The 13131-nt window shown below is 47.1% G+C and overlaps 1 protein-coding gene and 1 pseudogene across 6 annotated transcripts; one reads left to right on the forward strand and one right to left on the reverse strand.

Annotated features, from left to right (window-relative positions):
- The first annotated feature begins 577 nt into the window (after positions 1-577).
- LOC113021331 (interferon a3-like) lies at positions 578-2508 on the forward strand (annotated as a pseudogene). Its single transcript, XR_013908749.1, has 4 exons — positions 578-745; positions 1575-1658; positions 1742-2158; positions 2237-2508. The product of XR_013908749.1 is annotated as an interferon a3-like (transcript).
- A 652-nt stretch (positions 2509-3160) lies between these two features.
- On the reverse strand, positions 3161-10246 carry LOC113020104 (DELTA-sagatoxin-Srs1a-like). Of its 5 annotated transcripts, none has more exons than XM_080299991.1 (4): positions 10045-10246; positions 9631-9704; positions 7481-7564; positions 3161-4028 (listed from the first exon to the last, which is right to left on the reverse strand). In XM_080299991.1, exons 3-4 carry the CDS (start codon positions 7555-7557, stop codon positions 3611-3613), a joined length of 495 nt encoding a protein of 164 aa, XP_080156117.1. In that variant the 5' UTR covers positions 7558-7564; positions 9631-9704; positions 10045-10246; the 3' UTR covers positions 3161-3610. The 5 variants fall into 5 exon arrangements, with proteins under 5 accessions (XP_080156117.1, XP_080156119.1, XP_080156118.1 ...); XM_080299993.1 differs by having other exon boundaries at positions 9631-9734; positions 9996-10206; XM_080299992.1 differs by having other exon boundaries at positions 9996-10154.
- Between the last annotated feature and the right edge of the window lie 2885 nt (positions 10247-13131).

The raw sequence follows: 13131 nt of genomic DNA on the forward strand, positions 1-13131 counted from the left end.
TCCGATGTGAAAGGACTTTTATGCTGCGCACTGTGACTCACAGCAATGGTCCCAGGTCAGCCCTGACTTTGTGTTAAATTAATCCTAAAGTAATAATGGTGTTTCTAACCACTGATATAGCACAACTTTATCCTTTCAACAGCTACTGAAAGTTAGGGGACCTAGCTGCTATTTATATTTATATAGAGGTCCTCCAGCTTCAAACTGTATTACCCTTCAAGGACCTGCAGTTCAAAAAAGCGCCCCTCCGACAGCCAAACCCATCTGTTCTCTGATTGGATAGTTAAATTTGTGATTGACATGACATTGGCCAACCCGATGAAAGGAAGAAAAACAGGGTCAAAATTTATACTTGTTACTTGAAACTTGAGTGCAGAGTTTCACACGTATTTTTTGGCTAAGTCCACACACAAATTCTTTTTACACATACAAAACTGATTTACAAGTACAAACTATTTATGACCACATTATGAGCCCATACTTTCACAGCTTCTGTCTGAAAACTGAAACACGGAATTTTTGTTATGTTTTCTGTTTCCTGTTTGTAAAATAAAAGCCTGATCTCTGCTGGCAGCATGGACACGCACTCTCAGCACCGCACAGCATCTTCATCATCTTCATCATGGTCACCTGGACCGGTCTGCTCTTCATTCTCTGTGGCACCCTGACCTCTGCCCTCTGCTGTGATTGGCTCACACACTACAAAGCACCGATGGAAGAAGCCCGGGGCTTCCTCACTCGCATGGTGAGTACAGGTCCTTAAATTGGTCTTTAAAACATTCCAGGACATTAAAAACACTGCTTGGTTTTTTCAAACATGTTTCCAGGACTTTAATGATATTCCAGGACTGCATAAACATATTGTGTGAATACATAAAGAGATTCTGTATAAGAGGATTTTCAGGGTTTTTGAACTTAAGTTAGAGACTCTCAGTGATTCTTCATGATGTGACACGTTTACATACAATTCAATTTTATTAATACAGCTACAAATCACAACAAGAGGCACTTCAAGGTGCATTACATTGTAAGGTCGACCCTACAATAATACATACAGAGAAAAACCCAACAAGCATATGACCCCCTATGAGCAGCACTTTGGCGACAGTGGGAAGGAAAAACTCCCTTTTAACAGGAAGAAACCTCCGGCAGAACCAGGCTCAGGGAGGGGCGGGGCCATCTGCTGTGATTGGTTGGGGTGAGTGAGGGAGTTTTTAGGACTTCCTGATAATAATGAATTACAGTCGTCCAGCCTGGAAGTAATAAATGCATGAACTCGTTTTTCTGCATCACTCTGAGACAGGATATTTCTAACTTTAGAGATGTTGTGTTTCTGTCCTGTGATGGGCTCTGAAACCTGACTGAAATAAGACCTTCGTCTGCAGATGTGATGAATATTCAACACAAAGTTTACTGACAGCTAAAACGATGCATTCAGAGCCTGTAGGACATTTGTAAACATCACAGGTCACATGTTTAGTGTGTAGACTGAATGTGGGGACGTCAACAACACGTCACGATTGGCAACAGCTCAGAGCGATGTGGTGAAATGAAGCGCTGTCTCTCTGTTTCAGGGCGATCAGCTGACTGAACAGCACTCTTCAGTTCATCCGGTTCGATTCCCAAAACATCTCTACAAGCAAATAAAAAACTCTGAGGTAGGTCACATGACCACATCGATGACATCACATCTGTTTGTCAATCAGACGCCTGCAGCTCACCTCTCTCTCTCTCTCTTCAGGTGGACTCAAAGCTGGTTTTCATCAGAGACAGTCTGCAGCTTATTTTCTGTCTGTATCGCCATGACAACCTGTCAGCCGCTCCCTGGGGCGCCGACAAGACGGAGGGCTTCCTGACGGTCATCCACAGACAGATCATGGAACTGAGCGCGTGTGTGAGTGGACACGCCCACTTCACTGCTTTCAGCCTACTCACAGGAGCAAACATGCACCCACACCCACTCTCCTTCACCTCCTCCCAGAGCCTCCTCTTCATCAGTGCTTCACCTCCTTTCACCTCCTCCCACACCAACACTTCACCTCCTTTCCGAGCCTCAGTCTGAACTGTTCTTTGTCTCCAGGTTTCGACCAACAGTCCAGCCAACAGCAGACTGAGGAGCTACTACAGGACTCTGGCCAACAGTACTCTGTCTTGCTCTGTAAGTACAAGTACTGTAGTACTCGTTGTATTATTGTGTGTAGTGACAGTGGTAATAAGTGTAGTACTGTGTGTACAGGGCTGCAGTACTGCGTCATGGCAGCTGCTCAGGAAGGAAACCAAACTGCGCCTGGAACAGCTGGAGCTGCTCGTGGCCTCCATCAGAGTTCCTGCTGCTGCCAGCAGGAGGCGCTCTGCAGCAACGCAACAGCAACGCAACACTGACACAATATCTGAAGACTGTCTCTGATGTTCCCCTCTCTATTTATTTATTTATTTATTCAGAGTATTTATGTATTTATATATTTATGTAAACAAAGATCTTTTTTAAATTAAATGCAGTGAAAACTGGAGGATCTGCTGTGTGGCGTTTACTGACCTTCAGAAAATCACATGATGCTGATGATGATAAATATGGGATCAGAGGGCAGCTCCTGGACAAATCAATACACTGTCAATAGATATCAATAGCAAATAATATTCATCTATAATCCAGATAATCCTCTGCCCCTCCCTGATCCAGGGCCAGGGTGGGGCAGATCTGGTCCCTCAACAGAGGACGTGCTCCATCTTCAGGGATCACGCTCCATAGCCCTCCACGAGGTGTATGGCAGTGCTGTTAGCAGAGCAGCTCTGTATCCTCTCACAGAGAGGATGGGATCCTTCCCAGACGCCTTAACGCCCACTCACACCCTGTCATGTGACTTACCTCAGTAAGTCACATGACAGGATGGGACTAGGTTTCACAACATTGGCTGATAGTGACACCTGTTTTCACACCTTGGCTCATGTGATTGGGCGGAGGATCAACAGTGGGTCAGCGACCCCTTTAGAAAAACTCTCACAGGGCTTAAAACCTTGGACTCTGCACTAGTTGCTCTGAAAACTGAAGAAGCTTCTCGGACCAAACGTCTTCAAGAAACTTAAAGAAGTCCCGACGCTTTTCTTCCCAAGCTCCTTAGACTGCTTTGTGATTGGTTATCGTAAGAAAACAGCTCAGACATTTAGGGCTCACTCAGCCTTTATTATCTCATCCACATGTTCACAGCTGCACAGCTCTGTGGTTTCATCTCACTGGACCACAGTAATGCAGTCGCCATGACGATTTCTGAGTGACATCATCAAAAGTAAAAGTTAAGTTTGTGTCAAACATAAAGAGAAGGAAAAAAAGTTTAACATCGGGTTCAGACAACATCACAGACACACTGCTGACCAATCACAGCTCACCATTTTTTGGATGTCATCAGGAAGGAGGGGCAGGGAAAGAAATCCAAATTTCAAATAAATGTTGAGATTTAATCTGTGTTTGTGGATATAAAATGAGGAGAGAATCGAACTGACTGATGACTGATTAATTGATTGATCAATCAGCTGCAGGTCTCCTGCAGTGTGAACCCAGTGTTACTGGGTTAAGTGGGATTAATGGTGCACACTGCAGGTGCGGCTGTGGGCCTCAGTTATTGCAGATGGCGACCTTGAGGATGGGCTGGTAGGTGTCGGACATGGTGGCCCTAACAGTGATGTAGGCCCCCCTGTAGGTCAGACTCGGCCCCTTGGCTTTGCCCCTGACAAACTTTTGCTCCGACTTGTTGTACATCTCGTCGTAAAGGTGCTGGTCGCAGGCTTTGTCCATGTCGAAGACTCCCACCGCGTACCAGTTGGAGTAGAAGTTGAAGTCGTACGGCACCGAGAACATCACTGCGACCCTGCCGTTGAACTGCAGGGTGGACACGTGCTGGAGGTCGTAGGTGAAGACGGTCACAGAGCCACACGCCGTGTGAGGCTTCTTGATGAAGAGGGCGTTGCCGTTCTCGTAGGGGCTGAGCGTGGGAGGCAGGGGCGAGCTGCAGGAGCCGCTCACAATGTGCATGCTGGAGAAACAGGAAGACATCACTGCCGTTACACACACCTCACACCTGCAACACACCTGAACAACCGGCAGAGACCTGCACCCACAAGCACCGTCACGCTCAGAGACCATCCATCAGTGGCCAACTTAACCTTATCAGGGTTGCGGAGGGGCGGGAGCCTATCTGAGCTATCATAGGGCAAGAGGTGGGGCACACCTGGACAGGTCGCCAGTCTGCCACAGCTCTAACACACTCACATTCACACCTGTGGATGATTTAGAGTTACCAGTTCACCTAACCCCACTGACTGCAGGTGTCTGGACTGTGGGAGGGAGCCAGAGTACCTGGAGAGAACCCACACAGACCCGGGTACAGAAAGACTCTGGTCCGATGGTGGAGTTGAACCGAGGCAACAATGTCTTCATGTTGTGTACACACCTGAGGGGAGGATTGATTCTAAGGGCCAAACGCTGCAAAGACTCAAATCTAAAAGGCTCAAACAGAGCAGGAGGACTTTTCAGGCCGAGGTCTGAATCCTGTACACAACATCAAACATGGTGACGGATTAATTAAAGAAACTTTATCAGGAGTTTACTGTTAACGAGCTTGAGTGGAGATCTGTCGCATGAACAACAGCATCCAGCTTCATCAGCTGGTTTGCAGTGTGGAGGACCAGGCGGTCATCCACTTTAGATTGGAGATGGGTTTAAGACAGAAGGAAGTTAGGAAGGAAGTTAGGAAGTAAGGCAGGCTGTACAGGCTGCAGTGATCCGTCCGTTGTGGTGAGGACAGAGCTGAGCAAGAAGCCTGTGATTTGTGGCTTGTTCTGCGTTCCTGTCCTCGCTGATGATCATGACCTGGAGGTAGTGATCGAACGGAGCCTCAAAGAGTCTCCTCCACAGACTAGGGCATGCTGGACAGATTGCATCCCTCTGCTGGTTTGGGAAAGAGTATGGAACTGTTTTCTATATTTTAATTAGCCATTCTCAGACATTATTTAACGTATCTGACCCAAAATGGGAAATGGGTGGTGGAGCGGTGGGGAGAAGGGGTGGTGCAGGAAAAGCTAAAAGCCAAAACAAAAGGAAAAAAAATCAATTCAGAAAACAGAAGCGTTTCTGGGAACACAATAACTTAACGGACCAGATGCGGAAGTGTGTTGGTGAATGCTAGCTGTGTCCCAAAACGTCGGCTGCATCCTTTGGAGGACCCGGCCTTCGCGGTCTACGTGGGCCGGGTCCTTCAAAGACCGAGAAGGCCGGAAGTGCGAGGCTGTGAAATGGGACGTTCTAGCCTTCAGATCAGCGTCACCGCTGTCTCGGTGGAGTTTAATAAACTCGGCCGTCTGCTCCTTGCTATCTAAAATATAACAGGACACTGGAGTAAACTCTCGACCGTCTCACACTTCTGTTTAATCAGTTTTCTGTTTGACGTTTATTCAGCTGTGTGAGAATCCCGGAGGAACCCACCCGATGGATTATTAAAGTTTATTTAATCTAATAATCTAATAACTTTGATCTCAGCCAAACCGATTTACTCCGGAACAAATAAAACACAGAAAAAAGGCAAACAATTACATTTTTAAGTTCTCCGAGTGACTTATATCATGTTTAACCTGAGTAGCGAGAAAGCGGGGGTCTGAAAACGATGAAGCCGGGAGTCCACTGCTCTCGCCGGCTGGAGTGACCATTGAACCCCCCGGCTTGCTATCGAGCGGGTGGGTAACAGACGTCTCCGAAAACGTCGGCACACTTTTGCAAATATGCGATGTCTTGATAAACCGAGCAGATATTTGTAATTTACACAGCTGCTTTCTCGCCTTAAAATATGTTAAAAGTTTATTTTGTGACCCAGAAAGATTAATAAGAGTAATTTTAAAACTTAGCAGCGGCCGCCATTGTTGGCAGCTGAAATTTGGCTGGCCCCGCACTATGAATTCTGGGCACGAAGGACACACCCGACCCATCCTTCAAATTCGGGGAAATGAAGGACGCATTTGTCGGCCGCATTTGAAGGAGTCGACGAACTGGGACAGCCTTCGTCGCCTGGCTGTGACGTAATTGGCCTTCAAATGCGGCCTCCGGAGGATGCAGCCGACGTTTTGGGACACAGCTAATTTAAAAACAAATTGGGGGAAGACAAGCAAGTGCTGGGCTTTGTTCTCATGTATCTATTGTGACATATTTATTCTCACTTATTTAAGTAGCAATGCAAATTTTGAAGAACGTGGAAAAAGTTACTTTTGGTCAAATGTCGGCAAAGTGACGTGACATTAGCAATGTCAGTACTTAATGCGGCTCAGGTTCCACTTACTTTTAAGGCCTTTACTTTAGAAGACTGACTTTAACCCTGCAGACAGATCACGATTTTATGGATAATACATCCACAAACAGAACCAGCAAACAGGACAGGAGGACCATGCCACTGTGTGCCACTTTTACAGTCAAACATCTGGATGGAGTAACGTTCGTTCAGTTATTTTGCCGCTGAAGCTGGTTGTGTTGGTGGTGTCGAGTCAAACCGACGTTTGTTTTAAGGAGAAACAAGCAGACAGTTCACTCGTTAAGTTAAAAGGATGGTGGTTCATTCTCAGGAGCCAGACATTTGGGCAGTGCACCAACTTAACCATGTCGTGGGTGAATTTAGCGCTCATCTTATATAGTACCACAGATAACTATACAAGAGCCATAAAGTAAGCTTTCAGACAAATGTAGCTGTGCCAGTACATGAAAAGAACCATATTTGTGTCTTTCATAGACAATGCATCCTTATATATGGTGTAGGAGATATTTTTCTTTGAGATGAAGAAGTTATAAAGTGATACGAAATAGAAATAATGGCACCTTGGTTGGATTGGTTTGGTCTAAAGGAAGTCTGAGGTTTGGTGAAGCAGGAAGGAACGTAGCTCAACAGAAAGATGGCAGCTTCCTGTCAGAGATCTGATCTGACTCGTGTCACATCCTGTTTGACTCTGCTCAGACACTCCCAATTTACACAGTTTGATTTATACAGCGCAAATCACAACAACAGTCGCCTCAAGGTGCTTTATATTGTACAGTAGATGCAGAGAAAAACCCAACAATCATATGACCCCCTATGAGCAGCACTTTGGTGACAGTGGGAAGGAAAAACTCCCTTTTAACAGGAAGTTTTCCTTCCTACTGTCCTTCCTTGACCCCTCATGTCCCAGCATGAGTCTGAAAGGCTCGTTCGTGGGGTCGAGGGATCTCGTCAAACTTCACAATGCTTTAAAATCCTTGCAGCACACTCACGTGTGATTGATTAACTGTAATTTAATCAATCAACAACTGTGCTTTTACTTTTTCTGCTTTTGTGAACGTTCATGAATGAAAACAACAATAATTACATATATCTGGATTTAACCTCACAGAAACATCCAAGTGATTTTTCAATAACTGTCATGCAGCTGACGCGGGGACAGCTCTCTGTGGACGTGGAGTTGCAGGACTCACCGTGGGTTGCACAGGGTGAACGTCGTGGTCTTGTTCTGGATCTCGATGCTGCACTGACGGTGAGTTGGGAGACCCATGATGAACCTGTGCAGGGGAGCAGAAAACAGAGTCAGAGGAAGTCCTTTCAGTTTACTCCCTGTCCTGGATCCTGGACTCTGGGTTGTTGGTGAGCTAGCATCATCATGCAGGGGACGGTTCCAGAGACGCAGTCCAGCCCTGTCCTCAGCTTCAGATTGGCTCAGTCAGCATCACGTGATCGGGTCACGCCTGAGCTGTTATTATGTTTCTCACTTTGTTATTTCCTGTTCGCTACCACACACACACTTCCTGAGCTCTCAGCTGCTGCTCACATGATGGAAATATTTAAATGTTTATTACACCCGCAGGTCCTCTCAGCCTCATCGCCGCCTCCTCTTTTTCCTGCCTTACTGAGGGGAGGACGGGCAGGTAACGTGAGCCTGTGTCTAGCTAACCATGAAGACGAGTGATCGTGTGACTACAAGAAAAGCTGATATCTGGGAGTCACAGAGGTGCCATGAGCCTGAGGCGTCACAATGAAATCAGCATCAGAGCCCTCAAGCCAAGAAGAGCGCAGGACACCAATGACTCACATGTGACCTGACAGTAAATCCATTACATGGTTACTTCGGTGACCACAGCCTGGGCTGAGGGCTGTCCATTGTGTGTACAGGTGCGTCTGCAGAGCAGGAGTCCCGGGATAACAACAGAGACTCTGGACTTTAAAAGCACCAAAGTAAGGATGGCGTCCACGTTCCTGCAGGAGCGACGGGCAGCTCCACACACACTGACGCAGGAATTTAACCCGATGCAAACAACTTTGCAGCCTGAACGTTACACACACACGTCAAACACGTCTCAGTGATATCAGGTCATTTTCAGCAACAGACGACTTTCCCGTAACTTTGATGTTTATTGACCCGGGTGAAAACAGCGACATTAAAAATCAGTTTTGAAGAGACTGAGAGGGCAAACACAACAACAGCTCTGCAAACTCATTATAATGCATGTTCAATAACACGCACTCATAGAGACGTTATTTCATCTCCTTCATCAGTCAGAACGAACACAGAAACACCGACGGTGACCGTGTTCTCCACGTCCACGCAGTGCACTCCACACACACACACACACACACACACACACACACACACACACACACACACACACACACACTCTCTCTCTCTCTCTCTCTGTCCTCTTACCTGCTGCCTTCGAGTGCCTCACACAAATCCTCTTCTGTCTGTTTTGCTCCTGTATGACACGACCACCCCTCCCTGTCACTTCCTGTTCCACTTCCTCTTTCACTGTGATGTTTTCACTGACTGACCGCCGTCTCTCAGCCTGGCAGCAGGTTTGAAACCGCTCTGACACGAGCTGGCGGACGGTCAGAGCCACTGTGGGTCATAGGAGGCGTGTTCTTGGTCCGAGTCAATGGTGCCCCCGACGCCATCATAGTCACCTGACTTTCCACCAGCACAACCACTTTAATACTGAAGCTCTGATGAGTCTCAGTCAGAAGACAACATCTGTATGCAGCTGTTTGACAAGCAGAAACCAGCACTGGTAATCTGATGTTTGACCATTCACTACAGGAGACTTCACAAAGTGCATTCTGGGTAAATTGTGAGTCTGATTTCTTCACTTATGACTTTAAAGCCATTTCACTGGAAATCTGAAGGTGTTCAACATGATGACATGACTGAGGCATTGTGTAACAGTGTGCTGGTGGGAGGAGCCGCCGCCCAGAGCCTGATCACAGCTGGAAACAATCAGTCCTCACAGAGCTGTTAACCCCTCACTGACCAATCAGAGTCCTCACAGAGCTGTTTGTTTTTGACATTTCATTAGTGCTTTTCTAACCTGAATACAGGAGTTTGTATCGCTCTGCATCACAGTTTGTTTATCCTAAAAAGAGGTTTAAAACCCAAGTGTCAGAAATGACCGTGTTATTGCTACAGCCAAACACACATCCACGGATCTGCTTCACCGAACCCCCGATAGCAGCCAGGACTACACCACCATACACTTTCATGCACTGTCATACACTTTAACCTCAATGTTTCCAGTCAAATCAAAACCAGTTTGGACTCTGATCAATGCTGAAGCGTTGAAGGAGAAGCTTCACTTACTGGTTGCTGCTGCAGGTCTTTGCTGAAGTCTCTGAGCTGCTGCTGCTGCTGCTCTAATGGTCAGGCGTGGCTTCCTGAGGAAATCAGAGCCGACAGAGAAACGTCTCCAATGGAGAGAAAATAGAAAAAATGACATTCACTGATCTAATCTGAAGAGTGTAACCTGAAAACCTCAAACGTGCCAAAGTGAAACTCTAAAAATAACACTAAAGACGCTTCTGAACAAACAACCAGACTCAAAGAAACTCTGACACGTTTCCTGAACACAATCGAAAACTAGAGGATTGTTCTGGCTTATTCAGCATGATGATGAGTTTAACTCAGGACAGATTGAACCTGCGAGCTCGCGTGTGGTGAAAACTCACTCAGATCAGAAATGTAAGCTCGGGGTAAAGCTTTCTTTAGCACACAGACCTGAGCCCGAGCTGCACTCCTCGCCTGCGTCCTATACACGGCACATGTACCCAGATATCTGACCCCTCCCACCACCTCGAGTTAGACTCCTTCAGTCTGCAGGGTTTTTTAATGTGCTGGAATTCTCTACACATGTTGTTTTCGTGACTTTCCAGCTTCCTCCCATCAGCGCTGCCAGTATCCAACACACACACACACACACACACACACACACACACACACACACACACACACACACACACACACACACACACACACACTCTGTGAGTGTGTATTCATGTGTTTGTGGGGACCAAGGCACCTTTGAGACTCAAAATGTGGTTTTAGTGTTAAAGTTACAATCGGTTATTGGTGTAGGTGCAGGGTAAAGGTCAGGGAAAGCATTATGTCAACAACATGTCCTCACAAGATATGAATACAGACGACGAGTGTGTGTGTTTCTCCCAGTATCCTGTAGAGGTCTGATCTTCACATTCCCACTATGATGGTTGAGATAATAGAGGAAACATCTGTGCCTGAGCTACTGTGTGAGGTTGTTTTCCCAGAATTAGGGTCAGGGTGGAGCTTACATGAAGTCTGTGGGTGGGGTTTCTTTTTTACAGCTGAACTTGTGCAGACAGCATGGAGCTGCTGCTGAGTTTGCTCCAGAACTCATCTGTCTGATGAGGTCATCTCTCAGGTACTCCTGACTCTGTTTGTGGCTTAAAGAAGATTTGATGAGCAGCAGATTGTAAAACAGAGATTCACTGTTTTTTAAAGGGCTGTAAAATGCTTTCTATTCTATTCTATTCTTTTTTTTTGCAACAATGTTTATTGAGTTTTTAGAACACACAAAATACAAGTCAAATACATCATATAGAGAAATATGAAAAAATATTCATCAAGGAAAAAGCAAAAAAAAAACAAAAAAAAACCCGGATGGACTATAATGTGAACAGAATTGGTCCTAGCACTGTAGCACTGAACCCTGTGGAACTCCATAATTAACCTCAGTGTGTGAAGAGGACTCTCCATTTACATGCACAAACTGGAGTCTGTTAGATAGATATGATACAAACCACTGCAGTGCAGTACCTGTAATACCTACAGCATGTTCTAATCGCTCTAATAGGATATTATGGTCGACAGTATCGAACGCTGCACTGAGGTCTAGCAGGACAAGCACAGAGATGAGTCCACTGTCAGAGGCCATAAGAAGATCATTTGTAACCTTCACTAAAGCTGTTTCTGTGCTGTGATGAGCTCTGAAACCTGACTACAGACCACTAAATGCTCCAGCGTCTCCCTTTCTGAACAAAAAGGACAACCCTCCCCAGTGCTTGGGTCCAGGTGGGCTCTGTGTCTGTTCGTGGCTATTGCTCCATGTATAATCCTCCACTGGAGGTCAGCCATCCGTTTTTCTTTTTTTTTTTTCTTTTTTTTTTCTTTTGTGTGCCGTTTGGATCTTTAGCATCAGAACTGTTGTCTTAAGGCCAAGAAAGATGCCAAGCGGATTTATTTTACCAAGTGGATCATCATGGCCTTGCCATATTGGTCCATTTGATTGACCTTTATTATAATTATGAATTTATTTTATTTTCAGTTGCTACAAACGGGACAGACATGACTGGGGGACAGGACAGGGAGAAAGAATGAAAGAAAGAGAGGGAGAGAAAGAAAACCAAAGGGGAGAAGAGACGGTGAGAAGAGGGGGAAGAAAGAAAAAAACAAACAAACAAACAAAAAACAAAACACCTGGGTCACCTGTATGGAGAAAAAAAACAGAAGAGAAAGCAAACAACAAAGAGCAACATAATAAAAAAAACAGCACCATCACAATAAACTAGCTAGCAGTAGATATCAGTAGATTCTAAATAATAAACGATATTGTGCAGCACGCAAGATAGACAGCGCACAATGTGCTTTGAGGCAGCAGCCAAGAAAGCTGTAGTCCGCGTCTGTGAATACCCGTGTGTGCATACCTGTGTGGATCAGCATGCTTGTATTCCAAAGGTTTCTCCATGTAACGATCTGCTAGGGAGTGTGGGGGGGCCACAGCCCCGTCCTCCAGGGCATGAAGCAGGTATGGAGGAGATCAAAACTCCAGACATCCAGAGGCCCCCAGAACACAAGAGACCAAGGAAGACCAACAGAGGGGCAGCCGCGCCACTGTCCCAGAAAGAGCTGAGGAGAGTCCCAGATGAGGGCTCACTCAGCAGCCGCGGAGCAGAAGCCGGGGGGGTTGCAGTGACGCGCCCGTGAGCTCCGCCGGCAGCCAGCCGTGCCTGAGTGACCGAGCCCCAGGCCGAGAGGCCGGGGGCACCCCACCTCCGAAGTGGCCCGAGCGAGCCCCAGGCTCCAGGCCCCGATAAGCGGCCGCCAAGGAGTGAGCCGGTGTGTACCCGGACGCCCATCCCCAGACACAAAGAACCACCAACGCACCGACACCTGAGGGAATCCGCCACTGGCAGGGGAAGTGGTGGTAGGGGGAGATAGGCCTCCAAACCTTGGAGGGCCTGAGATGTCCCCAGAGAGGTGGCGTCTGATACCCAACCTGACATATAGACACAGACATACAGGCACACACAGACACAACCATCCATTCCCACCCTCATGCTCTCATATGCACTTACTCCACACTCAACCAACGTGGAGACAGACATAAAGAGACGCTGTACACACGATCACACTCCCCAAGCGTACTCTACAAACCGGGTCTAGGTGCCCTTGCCCCTGGAGGGGGGAACTGCACCCAGACCCAGGTGGTGTTACCCTTTTCCCTGCGTTGGGGAGAAGCAGACCGCCCCGACTCCGCAGCAGCAGGGAGGCCCCACACTCCAGACCGCAGTCGGACGGCCAACTCCTCCTAGCCCCCCCGCTCCAGCAGGCCGCAGAGAATGGGGGTGAGAGAAGACTCCAAACCTCCCTCCACCCGCTCATTGTAGTGTTGATGCATGTGTGTTCTAAGGTGCAATTAAAACCCAGGAGGGCATGGAGCTACCTGCCAGAGAGCAGCAGGTAAGCGCATGGTCCCTCCTGCTAGCCCTCAATGTCTACATGTATTTAACATTGAGAGGTGGGCAACGACGCCAGGGGTGAGGTGTACAC

The sequence above is a fragment of the Astatotilapia calliptera genome, chromosome 4, assembly GCF_964374335.1.
Source record: "Astatotilapia calliptera chromosome 4, fAstCal68.1, whole genome shotgun sequence".
Classification (NCBI taxonomy): Eukaryota; Metazoa; Chordata; class Actinopteri; order Cichliformes; family Cichlidae; genus Astatotilapia; species Astatotilapia calliptera.

Bases quoted from the DNA above. Each gene is read 5' to 3' on its own strand.
- LOC113020104 (XM_080299991.1), bottom strand. From the start codon at position 7,557: ATGGGTCTCCCAACTCACCGTCAGTGCAGCATCGAGATCCAGAACAAG. The intron at 4,029-7,480 runs GTGAGTCCTGCA...CTGTTTCTCCAG, and splicing joins TTCACCCTGTGCAACCCACG to CATGCACATTGTGAGCGGCT.